At 39.8% G+C, this 19,300-nt stretch overlaps 1 protein-coding gene across 2 annotated transcripts in view; it reads right to left on the bottom strand.

Moving 5' to 3' along the window:
- Positions 1-19,300, bottom strand: part of EFHC1 (EF-hand domain containing 1) — a 66,741-nt gene that overhangs the window by 381 nt on the left and 47,060 nt on the right. The window contains exons 10-11 of one of the 2 annotated variants that reach the window (XM_045867007.3): positions 3,914-4,057; positions 1,299-1,509 (exon numbers count right to left, since the gene is read on the bottom strand). The exons of the other annotated variant lie outside the window; for it this stretch is intronic. Coding sequence (XP_045722963.1) covers positions 1,299-1,509; positions 3,914-4,057 — 355 coding nt within the window. The remainder of the gene's footprint in view (positions 1-1,298; positions 1,510-3,913; positions 4,058-19,300) is intronic. 2 annotated transcript variants of the gene reach the window in all.

Raw genomic sequence — 19,300 nt, 5'->3', positions numbered from 1 at the left:
TAATCCCCATCTTCAACTGAATGAAACTGAAGCTCAGAGGGAGTCAAGGGCCTGCGGGAGATTTCAGGACTCACATTTATAAGAACACTGTCATTTCCAGAGCACTTTTAATTATTTTTATATTCAAATACGAGCTTTGTCCACCCAGTCTGAATAGAGTAGAACTCTTAAAATAGCAAGTTGCTGTTATCACAGGATAATAGAAGAATCTAGTTCCGTCACTGCTCACTTGATCTTTGCCCAAAGGCAGAGAAGCCTTATGTCACTGCTCAAACCATGTCCCCTGAAGCTCCGCTGTGGGGGGAGTAGCCTGATCTGCTGAGGTTACCTTTACATGTGCAAATCATTCTTGCCACCCACACCTTCCCCACCCCACTGACCGCAATTCCTTTGTCAAGGTCACAAATAGTACAAATGACTTAAAAAAAATCAAAAGCTGGGCATGCTGTCCATCTGAGATTTGGGAACCTAAATGGGCATTTGCCCAAGTGAACACGTTCTTTTCTACCTGCCCTCTTCCCCTCCCTGCTGATGTTCCAATATCTGAAAAATCCTCTTCTCCAGCGCCACACGACAGCCTCCCCTAAATGAGTCTTCACTTCTGAACATCCCTTTTTGCTAAAAGATCTTTAAGAAGGTCTAAGCAGGCTTTTTATCAGGGAGAAGTCTCAGTAATAAGTCACAGTCTCATTGGCAACTGTGGGAGAAATTTTGGTCTGAGTTCCAGGGAAGCCCTGGCTAGAGGGATTTCTAATGAAACAAAGGCAAAAAACCCCCTCTGCAACTCACTCATGAAAATTCCCAGAGGACAGTGTCCATGTCCTTCCTCTGTGTGCAGCTGGCCCTGGGCGACCCATTCCTGACAGACACGGCCGCCCTGGGCGGTGGTCACGCCCTCTCCCATGCCCACTGTACTGCTGAGCTACCGTAAGCGCTGGCTGGGAGGGTGGCCAAAGGCTGCCCCCCATCCTACTCAATACCATCACCTTTGAGTCTCCCCTCGGGCTGCCCCTCTGGGATCACGACTGCAGCCCTCCTTCGGGGGACATGGCTTATCTGCCACGCTGTTCAGTCTAGCCCATACCCACGTAAAGACAGGCCCTACTGCAGCCATGAGCAAAGAACCCCAACGCGACAATCAAGGGGAAACACCATAGAAATCAGGGCCGAATAGGAGATCTGATTCAAACATCTTAAATTTTACCGTTAAGGCCAAATACACCCAAACTGCCTCTGGGAGAGAACAAACGGGTGTTCACAGCCTCTGCAATCAACCCAGAAGGGTGACTCCTACTGACCTCCTTAATCAAGGAATCATCAATTGGCAGGTTGAGAGAGTCACAGATTTTAAAGAACGTCTCTTTGTCAACATATCCTGAAGCTTCCTTGTCATAAATTTGAAAGGCTTCGCGAATGTTGTCTTTGCACGGAGGATCTTTCAGTTGCTTCTGGATTGTGTCTATTAATGCCTCCAGTTCTTGCACACCTGGATCCTCTTTAGTTTGCTTGCTGTGGAGAAAGGAAGGAGATGCCTGGGCATCTTATTTATCCTTGACCAGTCTTAGCTCAGTGAGCAAAGTTCTCCTTTGGTGAAGTTGGGGCAGCTTCAAGCAAACGGCTCCGGCACGGAGCTGACCAATAACTGGACACCTGCCCCGGGGCTTGGCTGACGATGGCTGGGGAGCCCGGTCAGGGGGCTTTGAGCTGACGCTCAGCCTCCCCGGCTGCCACCTGTTAAATCTCTGCACCACAAAGAGCCACATCTACCGCCGCCACCTCCCCAAGCTCGGTGTTTGTGTGAGTCACCCACTGCTGCTGAATGCTGTTGCATCATCTGAAGATGAATGAGTTTTTAAAAAGTTTCACACATCATTATGTATGGTGACTAACATAAGATAATAAAATTTTAAAAAAAAGTTACATTCACACAGTCGGAAATCTCGTACTTTTAACATGTTCTCTCTGGTTCACTCCAAATTTTATGAAAGATGGTGGATTGAGAAGGTGAGGCTTAGCATTTACTGAAATGAAGAGAGATGAGTAACCCACCGCACTAGAAAGAGGGAGAACTCAGAAAGCACTCCTCCCTTATTCAACGATGAAAAAACAGACTCGAAGACCTTAGAGAGACTTATCCCAGATGTCCCAGCAGAGGCAAGACCAGAACGGACATCGCACTCAGGTTCTGACGTGTTCTTTCAAGTACATCCAGCCACCCCTCACCAAGCCCTCTCCCTCCACACCATCACAGTATCGGTCCCCCGTGGCTTTCCTGTTCCTATTTCCTCCTGCATATAATATTCGAAAGGTTCACTCTTCCAAATGGCCTCTATTAACTTAATTCCCTTTTGACCCACTGGCAATTCTTGCTGGGGAAGGTACAAAGTGCTAGAACCTTTCAGGAACAATTTGGAAAACATGAAGCAAAAGCCCAGCAAAGAATTTCAAGTAATTTATCCTAAGGAAATAATCATGAATTGTATACAAAGCTACAATCTAATAAAGCTGTTTTGAGACAGCTAAAGGTCTAAAAAAATCATCCTCAAATCAGGAATTGGTTAAACAATATCCAAAAACGATGAGGCAATATAATAATAATGCAGCATGGACAATGTTGCAGCTAGAGTAGACAGATCTGTTAGTGAGAAAAATCAAGGTGTAAAAGTGCGTACAGAAGGCTACATTTTGCATAAAAGTTGTGAGGGGAATAAAAACATTTAAATTGCTTATATTGTGCAAAGAAACTCTGGGAAGGTATTTTAAAACCAATGAAACAGGTAGTTACCTATGGGGAATGGAGGGTAACAAGCAGGTATGTGTATGTATAAATAAAACTCATGTGAATGTAATATGCACTCAAAAAATTATCAATGCTCCATAAAACATTTCATATCAGAAATGTTCATGATACACTATCAAGTGCAAAGAGCTAGTTAAATTTATTACAGGATTTTTCTATTTTCTAAATTTTTACTCCCTGAATGTTATTTATTCTGGGCATGTATTACCTTTATAGTAAGACAAAAACAATATATATTCTGATAAAAATCTCTAGTATCTAAATGCTGTCTGGCATTATTTATTATTGAAGCAGGATATGTGTATCTGATGGGTATACCTCCAATCATACATACTAAATTATGCATAACTGCCAGGAAGCTATTTTAGTGGCAGAAAGCAATCAAACCTCAATCTTGCATATCTTCCCAGGAGTTAGTGCCATGGAGCATATATATTTAAAATGTGATCATCCAGTCATTTTGGGAAAGAGAAGATAACTCTCCCTTCTGTGAAGGGGCCAGATGTTCATACTGCTTCATACAATATGGAAAATGCCCATGCCATCTGCTGTCTTTGAGTACGATGGAGTAAACTGAAACAGAGCTTGCAACAGGTGGTACTGTTTAAGACAGAGCTGGTGAAAGTTACAGCCCCTACTTAATTGAGGGGGTGTAAACCAAGACCTATTTTCTAGGAAAGCTGCAAGACCCACATGTTAACAAAGGAACACAAGGGCTCAATGATTATCCTTAACGGGACTGCCAACTGAGAGAGATGGCTGGGTTCCCAACACGCAAGGTGTAGACTCTGTGCCAACCCCTCCAATGCCCTTCTTTTACTTTCCATAAAAGCAAACATGAGTTTTATAGGGTGATTGAACTCCCATAGGTAAGAAAGACATCATGGTTTTCATTCTGCTCTTAGAATATTTTCCTAGGAGCAACCTGGCAAAACCCTCTACTTAGCAAGAGCTAAATGGAATTCACATATTTTCTTCAACAGCAAAGAGACTTTAATCTTGTTCTTTCTCATATTTTGCGGGGGTGGGTAGCGGGCAACTCTTTGATGTGTTAGAACTTTAAAGTGTGGCCATTTCCATTGCAAAGATTCAGTGTCAACCCCTTGGCCTGACCTTAGCTCTTGATCCATGATCCAAGGTCTCCCCTTGGTACCAGTGAAGGTAGACCCACTCCCAGGACAGGCAGTCCCTTGCTCAGAGAGCTTCAGGTAGTCAGGAAGCTGAGTAACAACATTCTCCATTTCTTGCTGCTTTTCTCTGTTGAGACAGAAGAAATTATAGTAAAGACTATGAGCTCCGAGTCTGACTGGTTCAAAAGCTGTTTTACCACTGAAAGGCTACATGATATTGAGTAGATTAGCTAATTGCTCTGTACTTCAGTTTCATTATCTGTCATATGGGAGCTTTGAAAGGAAGTCACCTCATAAAGATTGTGGTGAGAATTACATGAACTATTACATATAAAGCACTTAGTACCTAACATAGACACACGCAAATGTCAGCTTTGAACATAGTTCTTCTGACAGTCCTAGGAGAAGTATTCTCTCATCTAACAACTATTTATTGAACATGTATGGCCCAATTCTAGAAGGAACCTATCTCTAATAAGGATCCCTGATCTCCAGAAGGAAATTAAGACATGGACTTTAAAATTACTCAAAGAAGGGAGAAAATTACCATTACCATGTAGAGGAAGTACAAAGCCTGAGAGGATCAGGAAGGGCTGAACTAGGAGGTGGCATTTGACCTAGGCCTTGAAGGATGTGAGGGCTTGGACCTGCAGAATGAAACAAAGGAACTGCAGACTGGGAACAGCCTGAGAAAAGGCATGAAGAAAGGAATGCTGGAGCTTAGTATAATAAACCTGTTTGGGGTGCAGAGTATGTGGAAAGGTAAACTGGAACTCTAAATTAGATGGTCATTTGGAGACACACTATGGAGGTTCTTAGATACCAGACTAAGAACTTTAGAGTTTTGTTTTTAAGTGATGGAAATCTCTTAATAATAAATATGATGAAGAAACCAAAAAAAGGTCAAAAGGGAAACCAAAAAATATCTTGAAACAAATAAAAACGTAAATACGACATACTAAAATATGGAATGCAGCAAAAGCAGTTCTAAGAGGGTAGTTTATCACAATAAATGTTTACATTAAGAAAAAAAGGATATTGTGGTGCCTGGGTGGCTCAGTCAGTTAAGCATCCACCTCTTGATTTCGGCTCAGGGTTGTGAGATCGAGACCTGCATTTGGGTTCTGCGCTGGATGTGAAGCATGCTTAAGATTCTCTTTTTCCCCCTCTCCCTCTGCTCCCCATCTCCCACTCATGAAGGAAAAAAAAAAAAAAAAAAATCAAATAAACACCCTAACTTTATACTTCAAGGAACTAGAAAAAGAAAAAACTAAGCAAAAAGTTAGCTTCTGGAAGGAAATGATAAAAATCAGAGCAGAGTAATGATAGAGAAGGTCCATGAAACTAAGAGCTGGTTTTGTGAAAAGATAAACAAAATTGACAAACTTTTAGCTACAGTGAGAAAAAAAGACAAAATCAGAAATGAAAGGCGATATTACAACTGATACCACAGAAATACAAAGAATCATAAGAGATCATTATGAACAATTATACATCAACAAATTGGATTACCTGGAAGAAATGAATAAATTCCTAGAAACAAAACCTACTAAGACTGAATCATTGAGCTAGAAAATCTGAGCAGACCAGTAACAAGTAAGGAGGTTGAAATGGTAATAAAAAAGAAAAGCCCAGGACCAGATGGTTTCACTGATGAATGCTACCTAGCATTTAAACAAAAGTTTATACCAATCCTTCTCAAACTCTTCCAAAAAAACTAAAGAGAAAGCAACACTCCCAAACTCATCTTATGAGGCCAGCTCTACCCGGATACCAAAGCCAGACAAGGACACTACAAGAAACTTAAACACCAATATCTTTCATGAACATAGATGCAAAAATCTTCAACAAAACACTAGCAAACGAAATTCAACAGCACGTTAGAAGGATCATATGCCATGATCAAATTATATTTATCCTTTGTATGCAACGATGGTCCAACATACACAAAAATCAATAAATGTGATATATCACATTAACAGAATGAAGGATAAAAATCATATGATCATCTCAATAAAGAAAAAGCATCTGACAAAATTCAATGTACTTTCATGATAAAAAACCCTCAACAAATTAGGTAAAGAAGAAATGTACCTCAACATTATAACGGCCACATATGACAAACCCACAAGCTAACATCATACCCAATAGTGAATAAGACAAGGATGCCCAGTCTTGCTGCTTGTATTCAACAGAGACCTGGCCAGAGCAATTAGGCAAGAAAAAGAAACAAAAGGCATCCAAATACAAAAGGAATAAGTAAAATTATCTCTGTTCACAGATGACATGTACTATGCACAGAAAACCTTGAAAACTCCACCAAAAAAATGTTAGAACTAATCAACAAGTTCAGTTAAGTTGCAGGAAACAAAAATCAGTTGTGTTTCTATACATTAACAATGAACTACCTAAAAGAAAAAAATATAAATTCCACTTATAATAGCATCAAAAGCAATAAAATACTTAGGAATAAATTTAAGGACCTGAAAGACAGGTACACTGAAAACAAAGACACTGAAATAAATTAAGGCACAGCCAAATGGAAAGATATCTTGTGTCCTTGGATTGGAAGAATTAATACCACTTAAATGTTCACACTATCCAAAGTGATCTACAAATTCAATGCAATCCTTATCAAAATTCCAATGGCATATTTCACAGAAATAGAAAAAAACAATCCTAAAATTTGCATGGAACCACAAAAACCCCCAATAGCCAAAGCAGTCTTGAGAAAGAAGAACAAAGCTGGAGGCGTCACACTTCCTGATTTCAGACTATCATTACAAAGCTACCGTAATCAAAACTACGTGGTACTGGCATAAAAAGAGACACATAAGCCAATGGAACAGAATAGAGCCCAGAAATAAGCTCATGCATATATGGTCAACTGTCTTTGACTGGGTGCCAAGAATACACAATGGGGAAAGGACAGTCTCTTCAATAAATGGTGCTGGGAAAACTGGGTACCCAGGCAAAAGGAAGAAACTGGATCCCTATTTTATAGAACTCACAAAAATTAACTCAAAATGACTGAAGACTTAAACACAAGACCTGGGACTGTGGAACTTCTAGAATTAAACAAAGGAAAAAAGCTCCTTGACATTAGTCTTGGCAGTGATTTTTTTTTTGGACACCAAAAATACAGTCAACAGACTTAAAACAAACAAGTGCAACTACATCAAACCAAAAAAGTTTCTGCACAGCAAAAGAAATAATCAAAATGAAAAGGCAACTCATGAAATGGGAGAAACTATTTACGAACGGTCTCAGTCTGTTCGGGCTGCTATAACAAAATACCAGAGACTGGGTAGCTTATTAACAATAGAAATTTATTTTTCTCACTTATGGAGGCTAAAAGCCCAAGATCAGGGCAACACAGATTCCACATGGTGGCTGGTGAAGGCTCTTTTTGGTTCATAGCCAGTATCTTCTCACTGTGTCCTTACATGATAGAAGGGGGCTAGCAAGTTCTCTGGGGCCTTTTTTTTTTTTTTTAAATAAAAGCACTAACCCCATTCATAGGGTTCTCATGACCTAATCACCTTCCAAAGGCCCTTCCTCTTAATACCATCACATGACCTTTTAATATGGATCAGGATATCAACTTATAAATTCTGGGGAGACACAAACATTCAAACCATAGCACAAACCATATATCTGATAAGGGGTTAATACCTAAAATATGTAAGGAACTCCTACAACTCAATAGCAAAAAAATAAACAATTCAATTAAAACATGGGCAAACAACCTGAGAAGACATTTTTCTAAAAAGGATATACAAATGCCAGTGGGGGGGGGTAGCGCCTGGGTGGCTCAGTTGGTTAAGCGTCTGCCTTCGGCTCAGGTCATGATCCCAGGGTCCTGGGATCGAGCCCCACATCGGGCTCCCTGCTCAGCAGAGAGCCTGCTTCTCCCTTTCCCTCTGCCTGCGGCTCTGCCTACTTGTGCTCTCTGTCAAATAAATAAATAAAAAATATCTTAAAAAAAAAAATGCCAGTGGGTACATGAAAAGATGCTCAACATCACTAATCATGAGGGAAATGCAAATCAAAACCAAAATGAGATATCACACCTGTTAGGATGGTTATCATCAAAAAGACAAGAGATAACAACTTGGGGAGGATGTGGAGAAAAGGGAACTCTTGTACACTCCCACTGTAGGTAGGAATATAAATTAGTATAGCCATTATGGAAAACAGTTATGGAATATCCTCAAAAAATTAAAAATAGAACCATCATAGTATCTAGCAATCCCACTTCTGGATATATATCTGAGGGAAATGAAATCAGGATCTCAAAGAGACATCTGCCCTCCCATACTCACTGCAGCATTATTCACAATAGCCAAGAAATAAAAACAATCTAAATGTCCATAGCTGGTTGGAGTTTAAAAATGTGACACATATATAAAAAACGTGGCACAATGGAATGTTACTCGGCCAGAAAAAAGAAGGAAATCCTACCATTTGTGATAACATGGATGAACCTGAAAGATACTGTGCTTAGTGAAATAACCCAGAGAAAGACTAATAATACTACATAATCTCAATTATATGTGGAATCTAAAAAAAGTTGAACTCCAGGGGCTGGGGGAAGGGAGTGATGTTGGTCAAGAGTACAAACATTCAGTAACAAGATGAGTAAGTTCTGGAGGTCTGATGTACGGCATTGGGGCTGTAGTTATAGTTATACCGTACTGTATACGTGATATTTGCAAAGAGATCTAAAGCATTCCCACCACACACACACACACACACACACACACACACACACAAATGGTAGCCATGTGAGGTGATGGATGTGTTAATTAACTTGATCGTGATAGTCATTCACAATGTATATCAAACCAACATATTGTAGATTTTAACTAGATACAATGAGACCTCAACAAAATTGAGGGGAAAATAGTCGTAGGATGAATCTGGAGCCAAGTTCCAGGATGACTGGTCTGATAACTGTATGTGAAGTGGAGTAAGGGAAAGAGCGGACCTGGGAGCATACATCAGGAGGTATCGCGGACGCTGGGGTAAGCAGGGATGGAAGTCTGGCAGACGCTGGTAGTTGCTCTCCTCTTCCTACCAGAGCCCTTATTTTGTTCGGAGCAGCAGCTAGGAGTGGCTGAGTGGCACAGCCCAGACAAGGAGATGTCTGCAGAAGTTGCTAGGTGGGGCTCCTAGATAAGCCCTTTAAAAACAGGAAAGACATGCGTGAGATTGGCTGTGCAGTCTTTTACCCTTTGTCCTTCCCCTTCTTCCTGCCTGGACTACATAGATGCAATGCTGGAGACGGAACATTCACTTTGTGGCCACAGAGTGAAAAGCAGGAGGACAAAAACTACTTGCTAAGGATATCTGAGACGAGAGAGGCAAAGTGTCAAGTCTCTGTTGGCATGGCAAAGCCACCGCACCAGCTCTCGACTGCTTCCCTCCAGATGTTGTATTCCAGGAGGAACACAAAACTCCACTGGGTTAAGCTAATGTGATTTGTTTTTATTATTATGGGCAGACAAATGCAGCTTCTAACTGAGTGCTTCAAATTAGGAAATGGGGAGAATGAATAGGAGAAGTCAGAGGCAAGACCTATTACAGAATAAAAGAATTTGACAGATTGACTATGGCGCAAAATAAGAGAGGTCAAAGGTATCTCCGAGGTTTCAAACCAAGGTAGATGGAACACTGATGTGATTAAGAGAAAGTGGGCAATTAACATTTATTGCTTGCCTCCCGTGTGTGCCAGACTCTACAGTGGCACTTTACATATGTTCTCACAACTCACCGTTATCACCACTATTTGAGACAGAAAGAAGGAAGAAGAAAGAAGGAAAAGCAGTTGTCCCAGAAAGATAACAACAACAATGGCCTCATTTTTTTGTTGTACAAATTGTGAGGTACTGCGGCTCAGCCAGATGAAGATACACTGAACAGGCCAACAGGAATCTAGGACTAGACTCAGGAGGATGGTCAGGATGGAGAACTTATTTAGACACTGTGCAGTGAGATAAGATTGTCAAGAGAGTTTAGCAAAAGCAAATAAAGGGACCAAAAAAGGATCTCGAGAAACACCAACCTAGTAGACAAAAAGTAGCAAAAAGATACAAAGAATAGGCTTCCAGAGAAGTAGCAGGAGTCTGATCAGCGACTCTGACTTTCTAGAACTCAAAAGAGGGTTTCAAAAAGGGGATGGTAAAGACTTCCAGGGAAGATGGTGGAGTAGGAGGGTCCTAGGCTCACCTCGACCCATGGATACACCTAGATAATACCCACATCAATGTAAATAACCCAAAAATGACCCGAAGAATGGCAGAACAGATGTACACAGCTAAATGTAGAGAAGAGGCCGCATTAAAAGGGTAGAAAGGGCAGAGATGTGGTTAGGAGCCAAACAGACCCACAGGACTCTCTGTGGGAGGGAGGGACTCCACCAGTGTGGACAGAAGAGGAGCAGACCCCACACGAGGTGCCTCAGGCACAGGGGACTCACAGGGGGAAGATGAATCCCCATAACATTTGGTTTTGAAAACCAGAGGGGCCTAACAATCAGTAGAGCTTAACATCTAGAACTTTAAGAATCAGCCACTTGGCTCTGGGAGAGCCAGGAGAGCAATAGAAAACTGAGTCCCTGCCCTTAAAGAGACAGCACAACAAAGAACCCCACTGAGATACAGCATAGAAGCAGCAGTTTGAAAAACACCTGGGGTATTAAGGAGGGCAATTTGTTTACTCATCTCAGAGTGTGTGCTGGAGGGGCAGGGATCTTTGGGAGACTTCCTTAAGAACAAAAGAGGAGGGGGTCTGGGTGGTTCAGTCGATTAAGTGGCTGACTTCAGCTTAGGTCATGATCTCAGGGTCCTGGGACCAAGCTTCACATAGGCTCCAGGCTCAGTGGGAAGTCTGCTTCTCCCTCTCCCTCTGCCCCTCCCCCACTCATGCACACTCTCTAATAAATAAATAAATAAAATCTTCAACAACAACAACAACAAAAGAGCAGGCATCATTCCCCCCTCCCCAAAATACAAGGACACCTGTGGGAACCTGGGCAGCACAAACACTCTCCACCTAGCTTGCTAACAACACACCCCATCTGTGGATTCTCCTGCAGACATGACCTTTCCATCCTGGCCTGGGCAGGAGTTTTCCTACCTCCCCCCGCACTCCATGGATGGCTCTAGGTCTCCTTACACTGAAAACCAGCATGGACCCTGTTGGCATAGTGCAACCTGCCCCCTCCAACCTGACCTTGGCATGAGCCCATCCCAAGTGGTGCCACAGACTGGCAGGGTGTAAGCAGACCTGAGAGGGCCCAGCACCACTCCAAACTGACTCCTGCCCCAGGGAGAGGGAAGATAACCACACACACCATTTGGACTATGGCCCCAGCAGTGGGCTGGGGCCAGACAGCTGGTCTGACTATAACCCTGCTCACCAACGAAAGTTTCTCCGTGCACAACACAAGAAGAGTGCCCTGCAGTTTGGTGCCACCACAGCTCTGGCAAATGCCTGGTCTGACTCAAGTCCAAGGTGGCTCCAGACTGGCCCACCAACACCACAGGGACCAAACACTGCCCACAACAGGCAAAGAGAACCACTGCAGACAACTGGATTGAAGGCAAGAGACACAGAGTTAGACAAAACAAGGAGACCAAAGAATATGTCCCAAATGAAAGAACAGGACAAAATCACAGCAAGAGAGCTAAATGAAACAGATAACTGATATGCCTAACAGAGAATTTAAAATAATGCTCATAAAGATACACTGAACTTAAGAGTGGATGACCTCAGTGAGACCTTCAACAAAGAGATAGAAAACATTAAAAAGAACCAATTACAGATGAAGAACCCAATAACTGAAATAAAATATATAATTATATAAATATGTATTAAATTTATATATTAATAATATACATTATATATTTTATACACTAGAAGGAATAAATACTAGACTAGAACAAGCAGAAGAACAGATCAGTGACCTGGAGGACACAGTTATGGAGAGCAATCAAACTGAAGAGGAGAGAGAAAAAAATAATAAAAAATGAAAATAGATTAAGGAACACAAGAACACCGTCAAGTGTAATAACATTCACATTATAGGGATCCCAGAAGGAGAAGAGAGAGAAAAGGTGGCAGAAAATGTATTTGAAGAAATAATAGCTGGAGACTTCCTGAATCTGGGGAAGGAAACAGAAATCCTGATCCAGGAAGCATGGAAAGCCCCCAACAAAATCGACCTAAGGAGGTCCACACCAAGACACATAGTAATTAAAATGGCAAAAAGTAATAATAAAGAATCTTAAAAGCAGCAAGGGAAAAGAAAACAGTTACATACAAAGAAATCCCTATAAAGCTATCAGTTAATTTTTTAGCAGCAATTTTGAAGGCCAGAAGGCATATATTCAAAGTGCCAAAAAAAAAAAAAAAAAAAAAACAAAAAGCCACAACCCTGCATTCAAGAATACTCTATGCAGCAAGCCTATCATTCAGGATAGAGAGAAAGAGTTTTTCAGACAAACAAAAGTTAATGGAATTCATCACCACTAAATCGGCCCTGCAAGAAATGTTAAAGGGGACTCTGAATGGAAAGGAAAGACCATAAGCAGGATTAAGAAAAGTAAGAAGCACAAAAGCAGTAAAATTAAGCATATCTATAAAAATCAGTCCAGGGATAAAAAAAAAAAAAAATAAAAGGATGTAAAATATGATACCATACACCTAATCATGGAGGGGAGAGGAGCAAAAATGTAGTGCTTTTAGAATGGGTTCAAAGTTAAGTGAATATCAACTTAATATAGAGTGCTATATGCAAAAGATGTTATATACAATCCTAATGGTAGCCACAAATCAAAAACTGGTAATAGATATGCAAGAAATGAAGAAACATGAATTCAAGTATATCACTAAAGAAAGCCAGTAAACCATGAGAGAAGAGCACAAGAAAGGAACAGAAATGAAATACAAAAACAATCATGAAACAAGTAACAAAATGGCAATAAGGACATACCCATCAGTAATCACTTTGAATGTAAATGGACTATACTCCAATCAAAAGACATAGGGTGATAGAATGGGTAAAGAAGCAAGACCCAGAGGTGTCTGGGTGGCTCAATCAGTTAAACATCCTACTCTTGATCTCAGCTCAGGTCTTGATTTCAGGGTTATAGTTCAGGCTCCACATTAGGCTCCATTAAAAAAAAAAAAAAGACCCATCTATATTATGCTGCCTATAAGAGACTCATTTCAGATCTAAAGACATATACAGATTGAAAGTGAAGGGATGGAAAAGCATTTATCATCTAAATGGCAGTGAAAAGAAAGCAAGGGTAGCAATACTTGTATCAGACAAAATAGACTTTATTTTTTTATTATGTTTTTTAAGATTTATTTATTTGAGAGAGAAAGAGTGCAAGCAGGGAGAAGAGCAGAGGGAGAGAGGAGGAAGACTCCCTGCTGAGTGGGGAGGCTGACATAGGGCTCGATTTCACGACCCTGAGCTAAAACCAAGAGTGGGACACTCAAACAGCTGAGCCACAAGGTACCCCCCCAAAATAGACTTTAAAAGAAAGACTGTAATGGAGACAAAGAAGGACACTATATAAAGGGAATAATCCAACAAGAAGATATAACAATTACAAATATTTATGCACCCAACGTGGGAGCACCCAACATAAAGCAGTTAATAACAAACATAAAGGAACTAAACAGTAGTAATGCAATAATAGTAAAGGACTTTAACACCCCACTGACATCAATGGATAGATCATCCAAACAGAAAATCAACAAAGAAATAGTGGCTTTGAATGACACATTGGAACAGATAGACGTAAGAGATATACTCAGAACATTCCATCCTAAAACAGATTACACATTCTTTTCAAGTGCACATGGAATGTTCTCCAGATAGACTATATGTTTGGCCACAAAACAAGTGTCAACAAATTCAAAAAGACTAAATTCATACCACGCATCTTTTTTTTTTTTTTAAACAATTTTTTTTTTTTTAAGATTTTATTTATTTATTTGACAGAGAGACACAGCGAGAGAAGGAACACAAGCAGGGGGAGTGGGAGAGGGAGAAGGAAGCTTCCTGCCGAGCAGGGAGCCCGATGCGGGGCTCGATCCCAGGACCCTGGGATCATGACCTGAGCCGAAGGCAGACGCTTAACGACTGAGCCACCCAGGCGCCCCACCACGCATATTTTCTGACCACAACACTGTGAAACGAGAAATCAACCACAAGAAAAAAAAGTCCGAAAAGAACCCAAATACGTGGAGGTTAAATAACATGCAACTAAACAATGAATAGGTCAAACAAGAAATCAAGGAAGAAACAAAAAATGCATAAGGATGAATGAAAATGAAAACACAATGGTCCAAAGTCTTTGGGATGTAGCAAAAGCAGTTCTAAGAAAGAAGTTTATAGCAATACAGGCCTCCTCAAGAAGCAAGAGAAATCTCAAATAAACAAACTAACCTTAAACCTAAAGGAACCATAAAAAGAACAAACAAACTCCAAACCAGTAAAAGGAAATAATAAGATTAGAGCAGAAATAAACAAAATAGAAACTAAAAAAACAGAACAGTACAATGAAACCAGGAGCTGGTTCTTTGAAAAGATCAACAAAATTGATAAACCATTAGCCAGATTCATTAAAAAAAAAAAAGGACTCAGTATCAGAAATGAAAGAGGAGAGAAAACTGACACCACAGAAATTCAAAGGACTGTAAAGGCATATTTTTTTTTAGAATATTCTAACAAATCAGATAACCTAGAAGAAATAAATTCCTAGAAATATATGACCTCCCAAAACTGAATCAGGAAGAAATAAAATTGAATCAGTAACCAAAAAACCCTCAACAAAGAAAAGTCCAGGACCAGATGGCTTCATAGGTGAATTCTACCAATTTTTTTTTTTTTTTTTTGAGAGGGAGACAGGGTGGGGGAGGAGCAAAGGGAAAGGGAGAGAATTTTAAGCAAGCTCCATGCCCAGCATGGAGCCTGACTTGGTTGGTGCTCAATCTCACAACCCTAAAATCATGACCTGAGCCAAAATCAAGAGTCAGACACTTATTGCTTCTCAACCTTTTGGCTAAGATCAAGTAAAGAGTCAGACACTTAACTGACTGAGCCACCTAGACACTCCAATTCTACCAAACATTTAAAGAAGACTGGGTGTTATATGCAACTAATGAATCATTGAACTAATCATCAGAAACTAATGATGTATTATATGTTTGCTAGTTAAATTTAAATAAAAATTAAAAAAAATAAAGACGAGGGCGCCTGGGTGGCTCAGTTGGTTAAGCAACTGCCTTCGGCTCAGGTCATGATGCTGGAGTCCCGGGATTGAGTCCCGCATCGGGCTCCCTGCTCGGCAGGGAGTCTGCCTCTCCCTCTGACCCTCCCCCCCTCTCATGTGCTCTCTCTCTCTCTCAAATAAATAAATAAAATCTTAAAAAAAAAAAATAAAGACGACTTAATACCTATTCTTCTCAAACTATTAAAAAAAAAAATAGAAGGCAAGGAAAGCTTTCGAATTCATTCCACAAGGCCAGCATTACCCTGATACCAATACCAGATAAAAAACATTCCAAAAAGAGAGAGAGAGAGAGAGAGAGAGAGAACTACAAGCCAATATCTCTGATGAGCATAGATGCAAAATTCCTCAACAAAATATTAGGAAACCAAATCCAACAAACCATTAAAAAAAAAAAATCATTCACCATGATCAAGTGGAATTTATTCCCAGGATGCAAGCGTGGTTCACTATTCACAAATCAATGTGATACATCACATCAATATGAGAAAAGATAAAAACCATATGATTATTTCAACAGTTGCAGTAAGAACATATGACCAAGTACAATATCCATTCACGATAAAAATCCTCAACAAAGTAGGTTTAGAGGGAACATATCTCAACATAATAAAGGCCATTAAAAAAAAAAAAAAAACCACAGCCAACATCATACTTAATGGTGAAAAACTGAGAGCTTTTCCCCTAAGATCAAGAACAAGACAAGGATGTCCACTCTCACCTCCTTTATTCAACATAGTACTGGAAGTGCTAGCCATAGCAATTAGACAAGATAAAGGAATAAAAGGCACCCAAATTGGTTAAGAAAGAAGTTAAACAGTCACATTTGCAGATGACATGATACTATTTATAGAAAATCCTAAAGACTCCACCAAAAAACTACTAGAACTGATATAGAATTCAGTAAAGTCACAGGATACAAAATCAATAGACAGAAATCCATTGCATTTCTATACACTAATAATGAATTAGTTGAAAGAAAAATTAAGAAAATAATCCCATTTACAATTGTACCAAAAATAATAAAATACCTAGGAATAAACCTAACCAAGAAGGTGAAAGACCTGTACTCTGAAAACTATAAAACACTGATGAAAGAAATTGAAGAGGACACAAACAAATGGAAAGATGTTCATGGACTGGGAGGACAAATATTGTTAAAATGTCCATACTACCCAAAGCAATCGACAGATTTAATGTAATCACTATCAAAATACCAACAGCATTTTTTGCAGAACTAGAATAATCCTAAAATCTGTATGGAACCACAAAAGACCCCAGATAGCCAAAGCAATCCTGAAAAAAACAAAACTGGAGCTATCACAATCCCAGATTTCAAGATATACCACAAAGCTGTAGTAATCAAAAGTCTGTACTGGCACAAAAAAAGACCTATACATCAATGGAACAGAACAGAGAGCCCAGAAATAAACCCGCAATTATATGGTCAATTAATCTTTGACAAAGGAGACAAGAATATGCAATGGGAAGAAGACAGTCTCTTCAATGTATGGTGTTGGGAAAACTGGGAAGCTACATGCTAAATAATAAACAAACGAACAAACAAATAAATATATTAAAGACCTAATGTGGGACCTGAAACCATAAAAATCCTAGAAGAGACTATAGGCAGTAATTTCTCTAATATCAGCTGTAGCAACATTTTTCTAGACAAGTCTCCTGAAACAAGGGGGAAAAAAAGCAAAAATAAACTATTGGGACTACATCAAAGTAAAAAAGCTTCTGGACAGCAAAGAAAACAATCAGTAAAACTAAAAGACAACCTACTGAATGGGAGAAGATATTTTTAAATGTCATATCCAATAAAGGTTTAGTATCTAAAATATATAAAGAACTTATACAACTCAACACCAAAAAAGCAAATAATCCAATTAAAAATGGGCAGAAGATCTGAACACACATTTTCCAAAGAAGACAACCAGATGGCCAAGAGACACATGAAAAGGAGCTCAACATCACTCACCAGAGAAATGCCAATCAAAACTACAATGAGATATCATCTCACACCTATCAGAATGGCTAAACTCAAAACCCCAAGGAAGAACAAGTGTTGACAAGGATCAAGAAAAAAAGGAACCCTTGTGCACTTTGGTGGGAATGCAAACTGGTTCAGCTGCTGTGGAGGTCATACAGTATGAAGGTTTCTCAAAATAGTAAAAATAGAATTACCATATGATGTAGTAACTCCAGTACTGGGTATTTACCCAAAGAATGTGAGAACTCTAATTTGAAAAGATTTATGCACCCCTGTGTTTATTAATTACAGCATTATTTACAACAGTCAAATTATGGAAATAACCCAAGTGTCCATCAATAGATGAATGGATAAAGGTGTGATATACACACATATACACACGTGCACGCACGCACACATACACAATGGAATATTACTCAGCCATAAAAAAGAATGAAATCTTGCCATTTGCAACAACATGGATATAGCTAGAGTATAATGCTAAATGAAAGAAGTCAGTCACAGAAAGACAAATATCATACGATTTCACTCATATGTGAAATTTAAGAAACAAAACAAACGAACACAGAATAAAAGAGACAAATGACTTTTGAATTTAGACAACAAACTGGTTACCAGAGTAGAGGTGGGGGGCATGGGTAGAATAGATGAAGGGGATTAAGAGTACCTTTATTGTAGAATGTCCAACGGAAAAAAGACAGTCTCTTCAACAAATGGTGTTGGAAAAATTGGACAGCCACATGCAGAAGAATGAAACTGGACCATTTCCTTACACCACACACAAAAATAGACTCAAAATGGTTGAAAGACCTATATGTGAGACAGGAGTCTCATTTTTCCAAAGAAGACATCAAAATGGCCAACAGACACATGAAAAAGTGCTCAACATCGCTTGGCATCAGGGAAATCCAAATCAAAACCTCAATGAGATACCACCTCACGCCAGTCAGAATGGCTAAAATTAACAAGTCAGGAAACGACAGATGTTGGCAGGGATGTGGAGAAAGGGGAACCCTCCTACACTGTTGGTGGGAATGCAAGCTGGTGCAGCCATTCTGGAAAACAGTATGGAGGTTCCTCAAAAAGTTGAGAATAGAGCTATGGTATGACCCAGCAATTGCACTACTGGGTATTTACCCCAAAGATACAAATGTAGTGGTCCGAAGGGGTATGTGCACCCCAATGTTTATAGCAGCAATGTCCACAATAGCCAAACTATGCAAAGAGCCAAGATGTCCATCAACAGATGAATGGATAAAGAAGATGTGGTGTATATATACAATGGAATATTATGCAGCCATCAAACTCCCCCCCCCCGAAATCTTGCCATTTGCAACGACATGGATGGAACTAGAGGGTATTATGCTAAGCGAAATAAGTCAATCAGAGAAAGATATGTATCATATGATCTCACTGATATGAGGAATCCTTAATCTCAGGAACAAACTGAGGGTTGCTGGAGGGGTGAGGGGTGGGAGGGATGGGGTGGCTGCGTGATAGACATTGGGGAGGGTATGTGCTATGGTGAGCACTGTGAATTGTGTAAGACTGATGAATCACAGACCTGTACCTCTGAAACAAATAATGCATTATATGTTAAAAAAAAAAAAAAGAAGATAGTAGGAAGGGAAAAATGAAGAGGGGGGGAATCGGAGGGGGAGACGAACCATGAGAGACTATGGACTCTGAGAAACAAACTGAGGGTTCGGGGGGGGGGGGCGGAGGGATGGGTTAGCCCGGTGATGGGTATTTTTTTTTTTTTTTTTTTGTTTTGTTTTGTTTTGTTTTTTCCGGTGATGGGTATTAAAGAGAGCATGTACTGAATGGAGCACTGGGTGTTATACGCAAACAATGAATCATGGAACACTACATCAAAAATTAATGATGTAATGTATGGAGATTAACATAATAAAATTAAATTTAAAAAAATAAAGAGTACCTTTATTGTGATGAACACTGCGTAATGTATAGAATAGTTGAGTATATTGTACACCTGAAACTAATATAACACTATATGTTAAAATTTTTTAAAAAAGAAAATAAAGCAATGGAATAAAAAAAG

This window comes from Mirounga angustirostris, unplaced genomic scaffold, assembly GCF_029215605.1.
Source record: "Mirounga angustirostris isolate CCGP_5_RB_7025 unplaced genomic scaffold, mMirAng1.0.hap1 SCAF_8, whole genome shotgun sequence".
In the NCBI taxonomy this organism is placed as follows: domain Eukaryota; kingdom Metazoa; phylum Chordata; class Mammalia; order Carnivora; family Phocidae; genus Mirounga; species Mirounga angustirostris.
Note: the sequence above shows the minus strand (reverse complement) of the source record. Positions and strands in the feature narration are given on the sequence as shown.